The following is a 23,060-nucleotide window of genomic DNA, read 5'->3' on the forward strand; positions in this document are numbered from 1 at the left end:
TATTTAAATCATCATTTTAATGTAAAACCACAAGGTATGTTCCTATATCAAAATGAATAGAACATGTGTGTTTACTAAGAACTAGTGGGAGTATAGTGACATTCCTAATCTTGTATGAATAAGACATACTTAATCATAAGAAATTACATTTTGACTAAGCAATAGTATTTCTAAAATGAAAAACTTAGGAAGGAGAAGATACATTCTTGGAATGTAAAATCTATAAGGGATAGATAAAATGAATGTTAAAAGTTTCATTTCCTTATACATATATTGGCAATATATTGAAATGGATCAAGACACAAGATTTTTTTGTAGAATTCTTGGCATTGTCATATGGCACCATTTTGAGCTAGCCTCAAAAGTACATAGCTCATAGGCTTGAACTAGATAAAATGATTTATATTCTATTTGCTTGGTAAATAAATTCATCATTTATGCCATATTATGCATCGGACATGGTATTTTATCATGTTGTAAGCATGTCATATGATACTATATGAATACATGGTTAAGTCACTGGAGGACTAAGATAGCATTCTAAGAGTACTTTAGAAGAACTAAGAGAATGTATATTAGGCAATCACTTTAGAATGGATCTTTATGGAAAGAGCTACACAAGATGTTTCTAAACATATATAAATAATTATAAATTATAATTGGATTTTGACTTCATTATGGAATGAAGGGTAACTCTTGTTGGAATGAGGTCCAAGCAAAACATAATGACACAATCTACTACAAAATAAGAATACACTAATTTAGAAGTTGAATTCAAATATGATTGGATGAATGGGATCATTGAAAAACTATGTTGATTTCTGCCATTCAAGGATCACATAGAAATCTTTGTGACTTCGAGAGTATACTTAATCAAGCTAAGAGACTCTATGCGACGAAAGAATACAAATAATATTCTTAAAGAAATTTAACTATAATTAAATTAAAGTTAAGTATGGAGATGATAGTATTCATAGAATTCACACAAATTAAATTTGGTTAGATCCATTGATAAAGTCATTCTTTTGAGCTAAGTATGAATGGTCACACTTCAGCTATAAGACTTTATTATTCTAGAAATAGGTTTTTGATTTGGATTTAGTATTTGGATATTGGAACGTTATAACAACAACTATTAGAAAAAGTTATGATATATTGGGATATATTCATCACATTAATACTTGTTATGTTCTATATTAACATGTTTAATCCATGAATAATGTTATTATTCTAAAAGTTCATAGTCGGTTATAATTGTGGGAGAAATTATAAAGCAAGACTAATATGAATTGGATTGGTTGACTCTCACTAGACGAAAGTAGGCACGTGGTTGTAACCAAGTTTCATAGGTACTTGTCAGAGAACCATTATTGAACTGACCCGCATCAAGATCATCTCATGGATCGCTATCATGAATGATACTTGATTAAAAGGTACTGTATTTGTATCCTTAACACCTGAGATACATAGTGGGACTTAAGTGTAGTGAGTATTATGCTTTGATATGGTCAAATGTTGCTCCTTAACCGGACAATTATAAAAGACATTTTCAAGTATGGTGTGAACTATGCAAGAGGCTTATGTAGTCAAGATGTGATTTTTCCCTCTTATGTGTTGAGAGTTAAACATCTAAGGCACCTTACCAAAAGTTGAACAACTAATGAGATTGATTGCGATCCGTGTCTCATGTTCAACATGATGTCTGTAGCAAATGGATAACTGATAAATTTACCTCATACACCATTTGTAGCTTTGAGCTTTTTGGGAATTGGGTGTTGATAGAATGGCACAAAGTCATATGTTGTTGGGGGCAGTGAAATGCTGTTAGACGTTCACCACTGTCTATATCAGTCTAATATAAATCTTGTGCAAGTGGGAGATTGAAAGATCTAGTATGCTCAAGAATCATATTAAAGTGACATTGCTAATTAACATATGATACTAATGGGTCACACTAACAACAACTTGATATAATTGATTATTTATTAGAAATTGGTTTTAATAAATTTTCAATAAAACTCTTATAATTAAATTGGAAATTATTTATTTCGTGGATATAATAATTTTCATTAGCAAGTAACATTACATAATTCATATGATATGAATTAATAAATCATGCACACCATTTTGGACTAGATGAATTCTTTTTGTCTTTTACCAAAAAGTTAAAGATTATATTTTATAAACTTGGTTTATAAAATATAAAAGCTTTGTCTTCCTTTTTCCTTATTGATTTCGAAATTAATGGATGAAAGGGATGAGTATGGGCTTTTCTGATTGTTTAATTAAAAGGAATGGCTTCTTGAATTGTTTATTCAAAATCCTTAAAGCCTAAGCATGCATGAATTAAGACATAGGGACATGGTTGTCTAAAGTGGAAGTAACTATTGGATAATAACTTTGCTTTATGCATTAAGAAGATGGGGCTTTCAGTTATGGTGTTAATTCTATGGAATAGCCGAAAGTTTTTCTTCTCATATGCTCTCTCCCTATTGTTCTTTAAAGTGTTAGAACACTTGCTTCTTCATGCCCTATTTAAGTACATATTGGTTATGAACTTAAATCTTAAGGGTTTAGGAGTTTATAGACTAGCATCTACATCAAGTTGAGTCATTGTTGGTGTCTCAAAGGTTCCACATTCTTCATCAACTTCCAAGCCTCCCAAGAGGATCCAAATAAAAACAAAGGTTGTTATTTCTTCATCCTTTCTATGGTTGGTATTTAATATTTCTATAACTTGCAAGAAGATCCTTGGTGGGTATAAAATGTTTATGTTATTTCAAAAAAAATTAAGTCTTCCGTTTGCCATATTTTTGTAGTTTTGAAACTATTTTTGAACTAAAACCAAACAATTAGTATCAGAGCCACCTTGCAAGTTTGGTTAGATTTTTTGATTTTTGGAACTCTTAGTTTTTGGAGAATATGGATAACTTGTTTTTGTATAAAAATAAGTTCATACATATTTTCTATGACAACTTTATATTTGATATGTGACAAAAGTTTCATGCATCTTTTGTCATTTAAAGAAGTCTTAAAAAAACAAAGGTTGTTTTATGTGTATGTTGATGTATATAATGTGCATAAACTAGCCAATGACCATTACTGAAATTGTCCCTGTGGTTTGGGTAAAAGTGCGTGTTAGGTCCCTAACCTGCAGCACGACTCAACCATCCATGTATGCTAGTCATACATAATGCTGGACCCTATAGACTTTCGAATACCTGATCCTACCCTATGCCCTTCATCAAACAAGAACATGAAATAAGGCCAAACCAAACATTCTCAGGCTATAAGATCTTAATTATGTACGGCCGTGATGCATACACTAAGCAACTACATTAATGATGCCATTTTCATATAATGAAAACCCTAGGCTACCAGGCATCATACAATCAGGCAATTCTATCATGCAATTCCTGAAGATCCCTAGCCTAGTACTAACATGTTGTTCTAACATATCACATAATCAAATAACTGCATGGTATTTTGGGGTCTACTTACTGGCTCCGGCTGATCGTACACTTGCATCCTCCTTTTCTTATTTTGAAAACCATTTAAAATCCTTTTGAAAATATTTTCCTTAGTTTGAGGCTGGATTCACACGAGTGCTCCTCTAATTCACTCAAACCAAGGCTCTGATACCAACTTGTAACATCCATAAAAATCATGTCAAATTCAAACTTTTAAGATATTCCAAAAACCATTGATCATTACAAAAGTTGTTTTCAAAATAGTTTAGTGTCAAAATATCCCATAATCAAATCTTAAACAACAGTAGGTGTAAAATCATGCCTTCGCCTTACCGCGATCATCAGAAGTACCTGAAACAAAATCAACAACTGTAAGCCCGAAGCTTAGTGAGTTCCCCTAAAATACCCATACGCACATCAACATACATATAACACAAACAACATACTATGGGTCCAATCAACCATTGGGTTGGAATACCCCAGGCCCTCAACCATTGGGTTGGAATGCCAATCATACTATAGGTCCAGTCATCCTCGGGATGGAATACCCCAGGCCCACAACCATCGTGTTGGAATGCCCTCATACTACGAGCCCAATCATCCTCGGGATGGAATACTCACGACCCACAACCATCGGGTTGGAATGCCCAGGTATGTTGGCTCTCGCACAAAGCAGACGAGCCTCAACCACCAATCAAACATGTGCAAATATAACAGATAATCACATAACAGTCTATAGACAGACAAACCGATCTAATAGATCATAACAACATAATAACATCCAATCTACCAGGATACTAATCTAACATATCATAATAGCATAATACCATCCTATCTACCAGGATACTGATCTAACAGATCATAGTAACATAATACTATCCTATCTACCAGGATACTGATCTAACAGATCATAATAGCATAATACTATCCTATCTACTAGGATACTGATCTAACAGATCATACTAGCATAACATATCAGGATAACAATCCAAAAGGGCCGGCCTTGGTGCCTTAGACCCTTGGGTATGGTGAGGAAAACTCACCTCACAACTGTCGAACTAAAGTGATAAGCTCAAACTCTCGAACCACAACCACGAACTCCACCACCTATATTTACCATAAGACCATTTCCATAAATTTCCAAGTTACCAAAATACCCCCATAAGTCAACTAGTCAACCCTTGGTCAAGGTCAGAGTCAACGGTCAAAGTCAACAGTCCATGTTGACCCAAGTCGTCGAGTGCAGCTAGCAATTCTTCGAGTTCCTTAAGGGTTCAGAAGGTCATAAACCCTCACTGACTCGACGAGTTTCCGACCAACTCGTCGAGTCTATGCGTGTCCAGAAGTTGGGGAGAACCCTAACTGACTCGTCGAGTCCTCTGCTGACTCGCGGAGTCCATGCATAAACTAAACAACGAGAAAACCTTTTCCAACTCGTCGAGTTCCTTATCCGACTCGCCGAGTACAGTCCATTTCTTGTCCAGATGATTTTGAGCCATTCCAAAGCTCCAAATGGTAGATCTAGCTTCCTAAGGCATTCTTATCACGTAAAGTTGCAAACTTTACGTGCATGCAAGGCTCTAAAGGCTTAGAATACCAAATCCACGCTTAAAATGGGGTTTAACTCAAAGGGGATAGCTCATACTTGCTAAAGCTAGAAACTTTATAGTTATAGAGATCAAGATAAGTTCAGATCTGAAGTTGCAACTTCAAATCCTAGCCCATACCCGAAAATGGTTCACATACATGCTAAAAAGGGACCTAATCTTAAACATGAAGATATATAGAAGGAAGAAAGTCAAGGTAACGACTTGTTACCTTCAAGTGATGCTAAAATGGAGTAGAGTTCAGATCCCCAACTGTTCCTTGCTCAAAGCTTCTTGATCTTCAAGCTACTCTCACCAAGATCCACCTTCCAAGCTTAAAACACACAACTATGGAGAGAAAACGCGATTTAGGGTTTCTGGGCTCAAAGGGGACTGTAAGGAAGGCTAAGGGAGGCTAATAACCCTTTAAATAGGGTGCAAAACCCCGAAAATTAGGGTTTCATCCTCCAGCTCCAACTCGTCGAGTTGGTCCTCCAACTCGCCGAGTTGGTCACTTAAAACACACGGCCCAATCTATGCCTACTCGACGAGTCAAGGCATCCAACTCGTCGAGTCGACCTTAAAAATTGGAATATAAGACTGAAAAGTTTATACCTGAGAGTCGGGGTGTTACAATTCTCCCCCACTTGAACTAGACTTCATCCTCGAAGTCTGATGCGGTGAACAACTCGGGGTAATGCTCCCGCATCTCATCCTCCGGCTCCCAACTCCACTCAGATCCCCTCCGGTGCTCCCATTGTACCTTCACCAAAGGTACTTCCTTGTTCCGTAGAACCTTTACCTTCCTCTCCAGCCGGCTACCGGTCTCTCTACATAATTCAGGCGCTCATCGACCTGAATGTCATCTAATGACACCACTGCCTCCTCATCCAGAACGCACTTCCGTAATTACGAAACGTGGAAAGTACTGTGGATCTGACTAAGCTCCTCTGGTTGCTCGAATCTATATGCCACCTTTCCAACCCTGGAAATGGTCCGGAATGGTCCAATGTATTGGGGACCCAATTTCCCCCTCTTCCTGAAGCGGATCACACCCTTCCAGGGTGAGACCTTCAGGAGTACCATGTCACCGACCTGAAACTCCAACTCAGATCGGCGCCGGTCGGCGTAGCTCTTCTTCCGATGTTGTGCGGTCTGCAGCCGCTGTCTAATCTGCTGAATCATATCAGTAGTCTGCAGGACTACCTCGGTCCAACCCATCACCCTGTGACCCACCTCACCCCAGCAGACTGGGGTGCGACATCTCCACCCATATAACAGCTCATATGGTGGAGCACCAATGCTAGAGTGAAAGTTGTTGTTGTAGGAGAACTCTGCAAAGAGGTAGGTAGGAGTCCCAGCTCCCACCAAAGTCAATAATGCAGGCCCTCAACATATCCTCAAGAGTCTGTATGGTCCGCTCACTCTGGCCGTCCGTCTGCGGATGGTAGGTTGTACTGAAGTGCAGCCGTGTGCCCAGTTCCTCATGGAACTTCTGCCAAAATCGGTAGGTAAACCGAACATCACGGTCTGAGACGATAGAGACCGGAACCCCATGACGCGCGGCAATCTTGCGTATATACACATCGGCCAACTTATCGGCCGATGAGCTCTCCCGAATGGGTAGAAAATAAGTACTCTCGGTCAATCGATCCACGATGACCCAAATAGCGTCGAACCCCTTCGCCGTTCTCGGCAGGTTGGTGATGAATTCCATTGTGATCTGCTCCCATTTCCACATGGGAATCTGCAAAGGCCGCAGCTTACCACGCGGCCTCTGGTGCTCGGCCTTGACCATCCTACAGGTCAAGCACCTCTCAACATACCAAGCGATCTCTCGTTTCATGCACGGCCACCAGTAACTCAGTCGCAAGTCTCGGTACATCTTGGTGGCCCCTGGGTGAATAGAGAAGCGAGACTTATGAGCCTCCTCCAATATAGTCTGTCTGACCCCACCAGACATCGGAACCCATACCCGACCGCAACGGGTCAATAATCCCCGGCTATCCTGCACAAACCGGGTGTTCTCACCCCTAATCCTCTCAAGCTTCCAGTTCTCATGACGCATGCCCTCAGCCTGGGCTTCCCTGATCAAGCCCACAAGTGGAGAATCCACTGAAATCCTCATACATGTCACTAGAGTAGAAGATCCAGATGACTTGCGGCTCAGAGCGTCCGCAACCACATTCGCTTTACCTGGGTGGTAAAGGATCTCACAGTCGTAGTACTTAACTACATCTAGCCATCCGCGTTGTCTCATGTTCAGGTTCGGCTGATCCATGATGTGTCTCAGGCTCTTGTGGTCCATGTAGATGGTACAACGGACCCCATAGAGGTAATGTCTCCAAATCTTGAGAGCGAATACCACCGCTCCCAACTCCAGATCATGAGTAGGGTATCTCGTCTCATGCGGCTTCAACTGCCGCGATGCATAGGCTATCACTGTTAGGTCACAATTTTGTGGTTTGAGCTAGGCAATTATCTTATATAGATCATGTTAGGGTTTTGGTCATAGGTTGGTGTTTGTAGGCTTGCGGTCTTGTGTTCACGGTTGTAAGGTGTTCACGGCCGTGAACATGTTCATGGCCGTGAACCCGTTTGCGGTTGTTCGTGTCCTATATATAGTGTCAAAACGTGTTAGAGTGATTAGAGTGAAGACGTGAGCTAGAGACGTATGTGTGTGTTCTTCAAGGTGTACCTGGCGTTTGTGGTTATAAACGTGTGCATTGCTTGAGTAATTCCTTCTTCTACTCCATTCTTGTTATTGTTTGATTGTTCATTGTTTGATCACTGGTTTGGTTCCTGGATTTGGGACTTTACAATTGGTATCAGAGCCAATCCAGTGTCAAACTTGCTCAAGTTTGTGTTTACGGCTGGATTCTTCTCTTCATTTTCGTGGTTGATTCGTGTTTGATTGTTGGATATCTGCATTTGTTCAAGTATTCAAGGCTTAAGGGATCAAAATTTGCTCGAAAAACTGCTGTTTTTTGGTGTTTACGGTTCATCCTGTTGAAGCTTTTACGGCCATGAACCAGGTGTACGGCTGTGAACTATTCATCCCATTTGACCGTGTTCATCTCGTGACTATGATCCATTCATTGACCGTGTTCAACTCTTGGTCTGTGAATTAACTTGTGTGTATGGCCGTAATCAAGTGTACGACCGTGAACACTATACGGCCGTGAAAGCATTTGGTCATTGAACTCTTTCCGTTTGCTATTATACTTTCCTTGTTAGTTTGTTTGTTTAATCAATTCAGAAAAACCAAAAACAAAATGGATTCACAAAACTCAACAGTTCATCAAGAATTAGACGCTATCATGGGAACCGCTAGTCGAAGTCCTCGCTTACTGTCTGCTGAAGGTTTCCCGAAAAATACCACATGGAAAAGTATATCAAAAAGAAAGACTTAAAAATATGGAGAAATATCTTGAAAGGACCAGTCCGGATCACCACAACACTCGAGAATGTAGAAGTCATTGACAAGGAAATTAAGAACTACACCGAAGAAGACTTTGAAAAGGTTCAACAGCAAGAGAAAGCACTGGCTACACTCACAATGGCCTTATCCCCAGAGATTGCACAGGGTTTCAGAGAATACACTTCAGCAAAAGCTTTGTGGGAAGCAACGATTGAGGTATACGAAGGAAACGAGGATATGAAGCAGAGTCATCAGGACATGCTTAGGTAAAAATTTAATTTGTTCAACCACATTCTTGGAGAGTCACTCGAAGCTCAATTGCAAAGGTTCATCACTCTCACTACAGAGATGAGTTCTGTCGGAATTTTGGTTACAAGATCTGAAATCAACAAGAAGCTGCTGAATTCTCTCCCAAAGTCTTGGGATATGAATGTCTCAGTCATCAAAAAGACCAAGGATCTCAATTGTCTAAGTCTGGCAGAAGCAATGGCAATCATCAAGGCATGTGATCTTGATGACAAACAGAGGAAGATAAATCATGTGAACTCATATTCCACTGCTAATCTTGGAATTTCATCCAACAGTGCTTTCTCAACCTTTACCACTTCACAACCTTAACCTTTTGTTGCTCCACATCCACAAAATCCAGTTTTTGCTGCTCCACAACCTCACATCAAGCCTTTGTTACTCCATCACCACTAATGCCTTATCCACAAGCAGTTTCTTCCTCGAAAGCACCTATTTCCAATCCTACCCCCAAAGAAACCGATGAGAATATAGATTTAGCAACCTGACTTATTAACTGTTACAACGCGTTTGTAGCTGGAGAGTTGCCTCCTCGGCTCTCTTTTGCTGACCTTGATCAAGTAGACCTAGAAGATGTCGAGGAGATGGACATCACATGGCAGATTGCCATGGCTGTGTTCAGGGCCAAACAATTCGCAAAGAAAACTGGCAAGAACAACTGGGGAATGAACGCGGAGAAGAAGGTCGACTTTGACAAGGGCAAACTAAGATGTTTCAACTGCCATGAACCTAGTCACTTTTCCAGAGAATGCCCAAAGCCTGACAGGAGGGAAAACAGTGAAAGAACCATAGTGCCCGTAGGAAGCAGCCGGGGAGTTACCACCAACAATTAGACAGCGAATCTTGCAGTGGTGGCTCAGTCGTTTGACTGGGAAGATCATATTGAGGCTCTGAATATCTCAGGACCTGAAAATGCTCACCTGGCCCAGATCAACGATGTCCCTGAAGAGAAACCCGAAGTGGACCCGGAGGAAGAAATGATGGAACTGCAATTTGCCTTCATGGTACAGACTACCCCAGAGCCTGCAAAGCCAGAGGTCAGTGAAAACTATTGATATTAATCTTGTATTAAAACTGTCAAATTTTTGCGTGATCAAATCGAATTGATAAAGATAGAGAACGAGGACCTAAAATATAAGAAGTATACCCTTAAGAAAGACCAGAGACCATTAAAAGAGAAATTAGAGGCCAAGACTAGGGATTTTAGGAAGTTGCAGGAAGACTATAGCAACAAGTGTGAGAATTATAATTACATAAAGAAACAACTTGCTGCTGTCACTGAAGAACTTGACACATTGAAGACACGTTTTGAAAATGTTGATTTTAACTTTAAAAAATTTGATGTGTCAAGTGAAAAAGTGGCAACAATAATTGAAAAGCAAATGAAGTGGAGAGACCAAAAACAAGTAGGTATAGGATATGAGCGTGTCCCTCCTCCATTTAATCACATGTATACCACTACTCCTTTGACTCAGGAGGAGATTGACCGATAACCATCTATGGTGTATGGTAAACCAGCTGCACATGCGACAGAATGTAGTGCTAGGGAAATAGATACTAACATTTCTACTTCCTTTGCAGATTTGTCAGTAAGTCAGGGAGATCAAGAGGATGGAAAGATTGAGTCTGAAAATAAATCTGTGTCAAAATTTGGTGTTCCTATTTTGAACAATGTTGATTTTGTGTCTGTCGTTAAAACTGATATTTTGATTTGTGATGATTTGGTGTCTAAGTCTAATGTTTTTGATAAATGTGATGTTGCCTTTGTTAAAACTACTGAATCTGACACTAGCACATCCATTCCATCTACACCTGTCACACAACCTGACTCATGCACTTGCACGTGTAGGAAAGATAGAAGAGTCAATAAGAGCACGAAAACAGAAAAAGGCGGTACCAGTTTTCATGATAAAAAGCAAATATGTTTTAACCGTGGAACTGCCGGCCACATTGCTTGCAATTGTCCTAATAGGGAATTTGTACATTTTTCTACACCAAGAAGAGAAAATGAGTCTCGAGGAAGGTCTCTAATGAGAAAGTCCTCGAGATCTCGTCTTCGAGATGATGATTGGAATGTTCATAAGGACAAGAAAAGGGCTGATCTTAAAATGAATAAACAGGTTTTTGATCAAAAAGAAATAGGTGTTTTGACAAGATCGAATGCAGCTAAGCCAATATCGATTTCGTCAAAGGCAGCATCTGGATCTTCGACTAATCCTAGCCGAAAATTTAAACGCTCAAAACAAAAGAAAAATATTTCAAAATCACCTGTAAATATTTCAAAACCTAATTACCAGTGGGTGCCCAAATCTTCAATTGGCCAATCATCCTCATCTTCTGAGTGTGCATCTGATAGTAACATAAATTCAAAAAGTCAAAAAGAAAAATCTGTGAATGTCAAGGGTAAACCCAGTGTTGTAATGACATGGGTCCCGAAATCTCATTAATCCCGCACATTGTGCAGGAACAGCTGCGGAGGAATGTTGTCAGACCCTGGTATGTCGACAGTGGTTGTTCCAGGCATATGACTGGAGACATCTCTCAATTGCATGACATTCAAACATTTAATGGGGGATATGTCTCCTTCGCGGGAGGAGATGGAGGAAAGATCACGCAGAGAGGAACCGTTACTAATGGAGTGTTGAGCTTTGAAAACGTCAACTATGCTCCCGAGTTAAAGCATAGCTTGTTGAGCGTTTCTAAAATCTGTGTCAAGGGTTATTCTACTCACTTTACTGATAAAGAATTTCTAATCTTGAAGCCGGGGATCATCATCCCTGAAGAATGGATTTTAGTGAAGTCAAAAAGAGACGGGAACGCATACATCATAGACATGAATCATAATCTCCAGGAACAAGTCACCTGCCTCTTCTCCAAAGTCTCCGAGAACAATGCTATGCTATGGCAACGTCGGCTCTGACATGCTAAGGCAAAGAAACTGAATCGACTTGCAAAGAACGAGATCGTACGTGGACTCCCAGTCAAATACTTCATTACATTTTAAAAATGTGTGGCATGCGCACAAGGAAAACATCACCGGAAGCCACACCTGCCAAAACAAATCAACTCGATCAACAAAGTTCTCCAATTGTTGCACATGGACTTGTTTGGTCCGGTCAACATCCTCAGCATCAACAAAAGTTCATATTGTTTGGTTGTGATAGACGATTTCTCGCGGTTCACGTGGGTTTTCTTCTTGTCCAACAAGTATGGGATCGCTGACCTAATCAAGAAGTTTGTGGTGATGATTGAGAACCAAACCAACGAGAAGGTGAAGGCGTTCATAACTGATAATGGGACGGAATTCAAGAATGTCGTTCTAGATCATTTTTGTACTGAAAAGGGGATCGTGCGTCAATATAGTGTTGCTCACACACCGCAACAAAATGGTGTTGCTGAACGGCGGAACCGAACGTTAAAGACGCTGTAAGGACGATGCTTTGTGACTCCAAACTTCCGGTCTTCTTTTGGGCAGAGGCGATCAACACGACCTGCTATGTTCAGATACGGGTCCTGATCAACAAAGCTTAGATAAAGACCTCGTATGAAATTCTATACGGTCACAAGCCATCGGTTGCTCACTTCCGTATCTTTGGATGTCCATGCACCCTCCTTCACTTAGATTCCAACCCAAAGTTCAGCTCGAAGGCCGATGACTGCTACTTCGTGGGATACGCCGCACGCACAACATATAGGGTCTACAACAAAAGAACAAAACAAAATTGTGGAATCCTATGACGTACGCTGGCAGCAGGAGAACGAGACTGACGCCCCAGTCGGTCCTGACTGGTTATTTGATTACGCTTTTCTATTTAAATCATTTGATGTGTTTTCAGATGTTGTGTCAGGTACTTCCTCAGGTTCGAAGGCTATTCTTGAAGATGAAGAGGAGGATGTTGTCTACAGAACACCTGTGGTGCCTTCTACGACTCCTACGGTGGATGCAGCTGTTCCAAGTTCTCCCTCAGATTCTCCGAGTCAAAAAATCTATCCAGATGTTGATGCCACTCTGCTAACTCCTGCAGAAAGAGAGTTCATGACCAGAGATACTTCATCTGCAACTCAAACTTTCATGGAACTTCTCTTTCCTGAACTGATAGCGAACAAGTATGTGGCAAGCCCCTCTGATGGTCCCAGATCGTCTGAGGCGGATCATTCAGCAAATGACGGATTTGTAAACATCCACAACCTTCCTGTCTTGGTCAATGATATCAGCCATGAGATCCCCTCAAGCATTCAACGCGATCATCCGATCGAGAACGTCATTGGACCACTGGGAGACGGTGCCAGAACGAGAAGTCGGAGTGGAGACGTCAACACATGTCTCTACTCCTGCTTTATCTCTCAGATCGAGCCAAAGAATGTGTAACACCGTAATTATTCAAACAAATTTTTCATTTTAAAATCGCATACTTTTCATAACATATTGTATAGAAATCTCGTTTATTCAAATTACGAAACACAACTCCGTTAATAATCCAGGATCCTCAAAACATAACTCTTTCTCTGGTGTGTACAATCAAGCCGGTGCCTTCCCGCGATCCTCTGAGATACCTGAAACACATAACACATAACACGGTAAGCACGAAGCTTAGTGAGTTCCCCAAAATACCACATACAACACATTAGCCACTCGAGGCTATAACTCGGTATGACCCTCCGGTCAATGTGTCTCAGCGGGACCCTCCAGTCCCGTAGCTCGTTGGACCCTCCAGTCCGGTCTAGCTCGTTGGACCCTCTGGTCCGGTCTAAATCGTTGGACCCTCTGGTCCGGTCTAAATCGTTGGACCCTCTGGTCCGGTCTAAATCATAGGACCCTCCGGTCCGGTCTATATAACACATAGCATACATATATCACAATGCACATAAACTCAACATACACATAACACATAAGACCCTCCGGTCTGCACATAGTTACCACTCCAGGTAATGTATATTGAGAAGACTCACCTGACAAGCAGCAAGTAAAGACCCCGCTCCCGAATCTCGAACTAGCCTCCGCCTAACACAATGAGTGAATATCTCTAAGTGATACTCTAATCACAAATCAAATAACCGAAGGCTATTCTTCCTCTCTTAACTCTTTGAAGTGGATAAAAGACCATTTTACCCCTCCATGGTTTCTACCACTCATGTTGACCAAAGCCCCAAAGTCAACAGAAGTCAAACTCGAGTCAACAGTCCATGTTTGACCCGACTCGCCGAGTGCACCCTTGCGACTCGTCGAGTCCACTTATTTTCCTCAAAAGTCTCGTGACAGTCCAGCTCAGCTCGTCGAGTTGACCCCCAACTCGTCGAGCTATCGCATGATTCAGTTCTTCGGGACAAACCCTAACCAACTCGTCGAGTCGGCTCATTGACTCGGCGAGTTCATTCGGCCAAATGTTCATTCAGACGATTTCAATCAGATCTATCACTCCAAACACTAGATCTATCATCCCAAGGTTCAATAATCACGTAAAGCTTCGATCTTTACGTTCATACATGAGATTATTGCTCCAAAATGCTAATACATGCCTTTCATGAAGGATTTAGCTCATCAACCCTCATTTGAACGACTAAAGCTGGGACATCTAGACTCTAAGGACCTTAGGAGGTCCAGATCTGAGGTTTCCAACCACAACCAGGTCTCATTCGACTCATAGATTCAAAAGGATGGAAGAAAAGCCCTAAAACTCCCAAAATGAGATCTAGTATAAGGAATGAACAAGATGAGGACTTTGTACCTTCTCTTAGCAGCTGAAACACTCAATACCACAGATCCACTGCCTTCCTTTGTTCCCCATCATGAAGCTCTTCATCCTTCTTCATAGAAATGCACCAAGAACCACAATATGAGCTTCTCTCTCACTCTCTAGCTCCAATAGCAATTAGGGTTTGCTCTCAGGGGAAGGTAGCCGCAAATGAGCCTATAAATGCCTTAAAATAGGTCCCAAACCCGAGAAATTAGGGTTTCTCTGCCCAGCACCTACTCGACGAGTCCCTCCTCTGACTTGTCGAGTCCATTCATTAAATCCCCGCGAGCAACTCGACTCGACTCGTTGAGTTGGTCCCTCAACTCGTCGAGTCCCTCCTTAAATCTCAAGATTAACATACACAATAATGTCCCTGAAAATCTGGATGTTACAGAATGTCCAAATGGCATTGAATGAACCCAACTGGGTTGATGTGATGCATGAGGAGTTAAATCAGTTCGAGAAACCCGGGGTTTGGCAGTTGGTTGAGTTGCCAAAGGGCAAGAAGTCTCTTGAAACTCATTGGGTCTTTTGGAACAAGCAAGACGATTCTGGGGTTATTATGCGCAACAAGGCAAGATTGGTCGTCCGTGGATTCCGACAGATAGAGGGTCTAGAGTACACTGAGGTTTATGCTCCGGTTGCTCGCTTGGAGGCCATTCTCATTTTCCTTGCGTATGCTTCCTACATGAACTTCACGGTTTACCAAATGGATGTCAAGACCACCTTCTTGTATGGCGCGGTGAAGGAAGAAATCTATGTTGATCAACCTCCTGGGTTTTTTCGACTCCAATTTTCCGAATCACGTCTACAAGCTGGACAAGGCTCTTTATGGGTTACATCAAGCTCCCAGAGCCTGGTATGCAACCCTTACAGAGAAATTGCTCGCGCATGGCTATACGCGGGGAATGATTGATCAAAACCTGTTCATAAATCATGTTTATGCCGATCTCATTTTGGTGCAAATCTATGTCGAAGACATCATATTCGGGTCGACGTGTCCAAATCTTTGCAAGGAATTCGAGACTGTGATGAAGAAGCGGTTCGAGATGAGTTCCTTGGGAGAGATGATGATGTTTTTGGGTTTGCAAGCACGTCAAAGTTCAACTGGAATCCTGCTCCACCAAGGAAAATATGTTGATGATATGCTTGAGAAGTTCGGGTTTAAAGATGCAAAGCCTTCCTTGACGCCGATGGATGAACGACCCCTGTTGAATCCAGATCCAGAAGGTGAATCCGTAGATTAGACCGCGTACAGATCGATGATCGGATCGCTGATGTATCTAACTGCGAGCAGGACGGACATCATGTTCGCAGTTTGTCAATGTGCACGATATCAGGCTAATCCTAAACTCTCCCATTTAATTGCAGTTAAAAGAATTTTTCGGTATCTCAAAGGTAGCCCAAAATTGGGTCTTTGGTACCCGAAAAACTCTGATTTTGATTTATATGCATTTGCTGACATCAATTATGGAGATTGTGAACTTCATAGGAAATCAACTTCCGGGAGATGTCAATTTCTAGGTGACCGTCTGGTGTCCTGGCAGTTCAAGAAACAACAAACATTGCCAACCTCAACGGTGGAGGCGGAATATGTTTGTGCTTTTGCATGTTGCTCTCAAGTTATATGGATTCAACATCAATTAATGGATTACGGTTTGAACTATCTTGAAACCCCCATATTTTGCGATAACGAAGCTGCTATCCAAATTACTAAGAATCCAGTCCAGCACTCAAAAACCAAGCACATCGACATCAAAGTGCATTTTATCAGAGATTGTTATGAGCGTTCGCTTATTCAGTTGGAACAGGTTCCCACTACTAATAATGTGGCGGATCTGTTCACAAAACCGTTTAACAAAGCTTGATTCGATGTGCTGGTTGGTTTTCTGAAAATGATTCGTTTTGAAGATTGATTTTTGTTTTTAGGAAGTTTAAATTTGCACATTTATTTTTCTTTTCTCTCCTATGCACAAATTTAGGGGGAGAAATAAAACAAAACAAAAAATTGGAAAATTTTCAAAAATCCAAAAACATGAGAAAATAAAAAAAAAATTAGAAAATCAGAAAAACCAAAAATCTGTTGTTGATGGAGTGTGGTTGCAGGTGATGTGCTGGGAAGTGATATCAATATGTGATAACAGGCAATTTGAATCTGTGTAAGGTACCAAAGTTGAATTGTCTAGGCTGTGTGTTCAATGCGCTGGTAGGCACGAAAGGTTTAATTGGACTTGACTAGGCATAGATGAACTTAAGGAATCTAGAGACTTGACAAATCTTGACTTAGATAGTTTTGTTTAGCCTGACAATACGACGCTTGGGTAGGTTGAGTAGGGAGATATACATGGGGATCTGCAGATTACACTAAACAATCTGTATCTGGAACCGTGGTTTAACTTTTCCTCGATGTACAGACTCTGTCCTTAATTCCGATACTGACGGGGCGACTGGGAATTCTGATAAATTAGGTCTATAGAAGGTTATTTTCTTGCTTTCTTTCTGTTAGTCATATGTTGCCTCGTCTGCATGATTGAAATACATCCGACCTGGACTGAAACATATGCAATTCTATCTCTCTGCATCTCCTCTCTATGCAATTCTTTCTGTCTGTTAGCTATATGATGTCTCCTTTGCGTGATTAACTTATCCGACCTGGTACATAGCATATGCACCATTCTACTTCTCAATCCCTCTAAATCTAGTCAATCATATATTTCACCCTCTGCGTGATTGGAAGAGATCCGACCTGGGTGTACAACATATGCATTCTATATCTGACTTCTGCCTTAATAATTGTCTGTTCACCTAAAGTAAGGAGAAGTTTGGAAGTCCCTGATTATTGGGGTATATCAGGAAGCGGGAAACATGTTCTAGTACATTTAAAATTGAACAATTAATAGGTTGTCTGTAGATCTCGCTGCTCAATTTAGGTGGACAACAATATCCTTGGTCGTCGTCAGCTGAATGGTCCTTAGGAATTTTATCTAGGAACATAGGGTCACAATTCTTGTCACTTGTAGTATGTCCTAAATTTGTCAAAATCTTTCGTGTTTAAGTGGATCACAATACCAACGATTGACCAGATCTACTCATGAAGGTGGAAGTGCTGAAAAACAGATTAAAGGTTGTCTCAGAACTTTGATCCCAAAATCACAAAAATAATATCAGCAATGATGAAGGAGGAATTAGTGTTATACAATTTTATTTTTATTTTTTATTTTTCTAAAAATAAAAAAAAGTTTAGTTTAAATTTTTTTAGATTTTATTTTAATTTTAATTTTAATTTTTAAGTCTTCAAAATGTCTTATTTTTGAAAATTTTGGATGTATTGGGTTTGCAACTCATGGGTTTTGAACAAGATAATGATATAAGGTTAAGCAGTGAAGACCTCGATGCTTTCTTTGACATTGTCCATGATGTTGTACAACCTGCAACGGAGACAGAAGGAGTTAGTGGTGTTCTCAAAGTGATGCCTCCAACTTCAGTTCAGATGGCTGACACCTCATTGAACATGGATACGACTTCAAGGATTCCTCCCCTTCCAGTTGTCACTCCAACTCCGGTGCCGTCTGAAAGTGATCTTGAATTGAAACATGCCTCCCAGCCTCCGTTGAAAAGAAGGCGAGCCGACCTGAGGTCGGGAGTGCTTATTAGAGATCAAGCCCAGCCAACGCAGCCAACAACTACAGTCGCCGCTACACCATCACAGTCAGCCCAAGTTGATATTCAGGAAGGTTCAAGCACTGTTTTTGAAACCGGGAGTTCTTCAGCTCCTGGGGGTTCCTCCCCTCCAAGGCCTAAGCATGACGCTGCCTCTAAGAGGCTCGCCAGGTTCTTGGAGGAACATGATGATGATGATCCTACTCCTCGCGGAAAAGGCATATCTATCGGGAAAGGCAGCTCAGGGGGAGCGGACCCATCTGTCCCAGAGCTAAGAGAGGAGATCACTACTCTTAAATAGAAGATCATTGAGAAAGACGTTCTGATCGGAAACCTCGATATTCAAATTTCCGAGCTTGAAGAAGAAAACTTTCAGAAGTCTAAACAGATCTCCAATCTCCAGCTTAATCTTGGTGCCCTATCAGTAGGCTACTTTGACTTGAAGAACAAGCTTATAGCAGAATTCGGTGACAAGTTCAAGACCACAGTCGAAGAGCCTAACGCCACCGCAATGATCAAGTTCCGAGATAGCGATAGCGTTATTCATCCTGTTGATGCTAAGGATCTTCTGTGGTTCAGGGAGCGAGACATACACACCTTGGCTAACCATAAATATATAATGCAAAACGGAGCTTATGGAGCCGGTTGCCAAGAAGTGCAGAAGTATGGTTGCCAAAATCATTAAAAAAATAAAATTAGCTGGGGGCTATGGGAAAATCTGATGTGCTGCTGATCAAGAAGACCTGAGTCCATGCTAGCTCAAACCAAGGGGGAGATTGTTAGGTCACAATTTTGTGGTTTGAGCTAGGAAATTATCTTGTATAGATCATGTTAGGGTTTTGGTCATAGGTTGGTGTTTGTAGGCTTGCGGTCTTGTGTTCACGGTTGTAAGGTGTTCACAGCCGTGAACATGTTCACGGTCGTGAACCCGTTTGCGGTTGGTCGTGTCCTATATATAGTGTCAGAATGTGTCAGAGTGATTAGAGTGAAGACGTGAGCTAGAGACGTATGTGTGTGTTCTTCAAGGTGTACCTGGCGTTTGCGGTTATAAACATGTGCATTGCTTGAGTAATTCCTTCTTCTACTCCATTATTGTTATTGTTTGATTGTTCTATGTTTGATCACTAGTTTGGTTCCTGGATTTGGGACTTTACAATCACCCGTCCTCTCTGCATGAGGACCGCTCCCAGTCCCGTGATGGATGCATCACATAACACCATAAAATCCTCGACTCTATCTGGAAGAGTCAAGACTGGAGCCTCACATAGTCGCTGTCTGAGGGTCTTAAACGCCCTCTGCTGCTCGGGGCCCCATCGGAAATCCACCCCCTTCCTCTTCAGACGAGTGAGGGGTACTGCAATCTTGGAGAAATCCTGTATGAATCTCCGATAGTACCCTGCCAATCCCAATAAGCTCCTGATGTCTGAGGGAGATTTCAGAACCTCCCACTGCATAACCGCCTCGATTTTGGTCGGGTCGACCAAAATCCCCTCCTGGTTAATGTGACAACCCGATATTTTTCAAGTCAATGTAACATTCAAAAAGTCAAATATAATGAAGTATTTGGAATCAACGAAATTAGCGTCAAAAAAAAGGAAGTGTTCTAAAATCTTAATTGGGATGCATAAAGTGTTAGATATCATGCCAAGGTTTCCAAAAACATAAAGAACACTCAAATCCGAGTTATAACGAAGGAGTTATGACCAATCGAAAATCCACGACACACCCGGTAAATCACTGCTAAACGTAAAAAGTGAAACTTCAATAAAATGCTTTTTAGCCTTAGGTATCTAAACGAAAGTCATAGATTACGTTAAACCATGAGCATACATAAAAAGAACGCCCAAATCTGACTTCGTATGAGGAAGTTATGATTTTTCTAGGTTTCGGAACAGCGGTAGACAGCTAAAAACTCGAAATAAAGATCGAGCGATTTTTAGCCGACGCAACCTAAACGAGAGTTCAAGGTCTCTACAATAGTAGTACAATGGTAAAAAGACAGACGAAAACGGACGTCAGATAAAGAAGTTATGGATTTTTAACAGAATTATCGTGTCCCGGCCTATTAAATAAAATATAATTAAAAATAAAGTCAAAATTAGCCGACGAAGTCTAAATGAAAGTTGTAGAGTATTTTCTCACCTTCGCGTGGACATAAAGAACGTCAAAAACGGAGCTTGTATGCGAAAGTTACGCATTTTTGAAGTTTTTGGCACGCATTACGAAGCTTATCCGAAGGAGTACGCCCAGCGTACTTCGGAGTACGCCCAACGTACTGAATGGAGGGCCTCGGATCGGCCACGTCGCCCCTACCACTCTACTGCCATCCCATCCGAAGACCAGAGACCGTGACGTCATCGCTGACGTACGCCCCGCGTACGAGGGTACGCCCAGCGTACGAGGTACGCCCCGCGTACTTCGGAGTATGGCCAGCGTACGAGGGCAGTGTTCCTCACCTATAAATAGGATGCGAACCCTCCGACTTTCCTTGCCCATTTCCTCCTTCTCTCTCATTCTTACTCCACATTTAGCATCCCGAGACGATCCCGACTTCCCGGTTTCATACCTCAGCCCCGACGAAGGTCCGAAGCCCTGAGATTCCCGAGAATCTCACCACTTTCCGGTCGAGGTGCCGCCCGAGGAAAAATCTCGTTTTCTTCGAATCATCCCACTTTCCAGGTGAGTTCATACCCCTACTTTTCACGTCTTTTTCATTGTTTTAGGGGGGGGGGGGGGAATACAAGTGCAATACGAGAAAAACTTATCGTTTTATACAGATTTAAATACATCATCTACATTTTTATAAATGTTAAATAACTTCGATATCAACGTTATACTCTGCATGCAAAGTTAGTATTACATCGAGTTTTTATCACCAAATGGAACACACTTTCGGAAAAACTATAATGGGTACAGTTTACAGGTTATTTACTACAGTTTTACGTAAACATTGTGAAGATGAAATACTTTCATCTACATGAAATATAGACTTTTCTTTTCGTAAATCTATTAATACTAAGTGTTGTGAGACATTCAACTTCAACGTACTCACAAGTACGCATTTCAAGTCCTGTATTATAAACCATAATCTCTTGGAGGGAGAGCGTGATACTTGTGTATAGATCTATACGGGACTGACAATCCCGCACCTAAACTGTTAGCTACAGTTAGACCGGCAGGTCTGGGGTGACAAACGTCATAACACTACAACACCTGAAGAACGTTGTTACAGGCAGTCTGGGTCAATAGCATGGTTATAGAACTCACAGGGAAGTATTAAAATAAGTTTGATTTACGAAACTTTTGAATGCATTCAGTAAATACATTATTTGAGTATAAATACACTTTCACCATTTGAGCACGAAAGATACTGTTGCACTCCAGCCTTTGGAACTTTTCAAACTATATGTAGAAAATATTGGATTTTCTGGGAAACACGTTCAGTTATTTTTACTAAAGGACATACAAATTTCAGTACAAAAAAACGCTTATGAACTCACTAACTTAATTGTTGACACTTTTTCAAAACTACTTGTATTTCTCAGGGAATCAGTAATACAGGTAACCATAAGCTTTTGGAGAAGGAACGCTAAGGCGTCTATTATCAAAACATTTTAAATCATCATATTTGTAATATTCTTTTGAAACATGTATTACACGCAACAATGTAAGTTTTTATTATATTTATGATGGTTGTGTTTACTTTCTTTACAATATTCAACTGCTATGATACTACGTGAAGTCACCCACCCCCGAATGTTTCCGCCATTCTGGTTTGGGGGTGTGAAAGATTGGTATCAGAGCATTGTTTATAGTGAACTAAGTATATCAAACCACATAAGATATACAAACTATAAATGCAAAGGGACCAAAAACCCTCTGACAAAACGTTTTCATAAACGATACTTTTAATAAATTAAAGTGATATACATTTTTTTTATAAAAGTATAAGTACACGCATGCATCGGTCTCGTATCATAGCGAAATTTTACAAAAAGTATTAAGACAAGTTGCGACACTACGACTAGGCCTCGGGGTATGTAATTAAATCGAGAATAAATATAGCCTGATCAACTATATTTATCCTGGATGTGACCAACGTATGTCGAGGAATGGTCGTAGTAAGCAACAAGTCGAAAACTTACCAAATTAAATACTAGAATCAAACTCACAAATTTGAAATACTATAGGAGTATTTTGTAAAAACTAAAAGAACTGTTATAATCATTTTAAATAGGAATCGTCGAATAAAATTTATCCATATCGAAAATTTCCCTTCTTACTCCCGAGTTTTATATATAATTCTCTTGCCCCTATTCTCGATCAGACGAAATGGCAGGTTTTCACATTCCCGGGGATCCCTACTACCCTAACCAGGGTAATGGAGGCTGGATTGAGGACGACCCCGAGGAGGATTCCGAAGAGGAAATTCCCGAGGGAGAACCCGAAGAAGAATCCGAAGAGGATCCTGAGGAAGACCCAGACGAAGATACAGACGAGGAAGGAGATGGTGGGAGCACAGACTCGGAGCCTGAGATCTACAATCCTCCCCGAGGAGCAGCAAATCCCCCAAGGAACTTTCAGGGCCCGGCGCCCCGCTGGGCTGTGGATCTGAAGCGATGGAGCAGGGAACAAGGGCAACGCCCACCCTACGACATGGCGCGAGGCTTTTATAACCTCCGCAACGGGGGTTCAGCTGACAGGGCACTCCCTGTCATGGTCCGACGCATTGCCAACCAAGGTGAGCAAGCAAGAGCAAATGCCAACCAAATCTTGGACATTGGGGCCACCGCTGCTGTCACCGCGGTACGTCTTCGTCGTCTGGACGAAGAGCATGAGCGAACAATAGAGCACACCTTTTCTCTGCAGAAGGACATCACTG

General features: G+C 41.2%; 1 protein-coding gene across 1 annotated transcript; it reads left to right on the forward strand.

Moving 5' to 3' along the window:
• Positions 1–11,880: 11,880 nt before the first annotated feature.
• Positions 11,881–15,434, forward strand: LOC145122561 (uncharacterized). The gene is made up of 4 exons (XM_079058151.1): positions 11,881–12,115; positions 12,620–13,044; positions 14,913–15,146; positions 15,240–15,434. The coding sequence occupies exons 1-4, from the start codon at positions 11,881–11,883 to the stop codon at positions 15,432–15,434; spliced, it is 1,089 nt and encodes a 362-aa protein (XP_078914277.1).
• Positions 15,435–23,060: the final 7,626 nt, after the last annotated feature.

This window comes from Lactuca virosa, chromosome 6, assembly GCF_052849685.1.
Source record: "Lactuca virosa cultivar CGN04683 chromosome 6, Lactuca_virosa_CGN04683_v6, whole genome shotgun sequence".
Lineage (NCBI taxonomy): Eukaryota > Viridiplantae > Streptophyta > Magnoliopsida > Asterales > Asteraceae > Lactuca > Lactuca virosa.

Excerpts from the sequence above, each read along its gene's own strand:
- LOC145122561 (XM_079058151.1), top strand. The coding sequence starts at position 11,881 with ATGGACTTGTTTGGTCCGGTCAACATCCTCAGCATCAACAAAAGTTCA. Across the intron at positions 12,116-12,619 it reads TGTCGTTCTAGATCATTTTT|ATGTTGTGTCAGGTACTTCC; the intron begins GTACTGAAAAGG and ends ATGTGTTTTCAG. Across the intron at positions 13,045-14,912 it reads GCGATCATCCGATCGAGAAC|AATGTCCAAATGGCATTGAA; the intron begins GTCATTGGACCA and ends TGGATGTTACAG.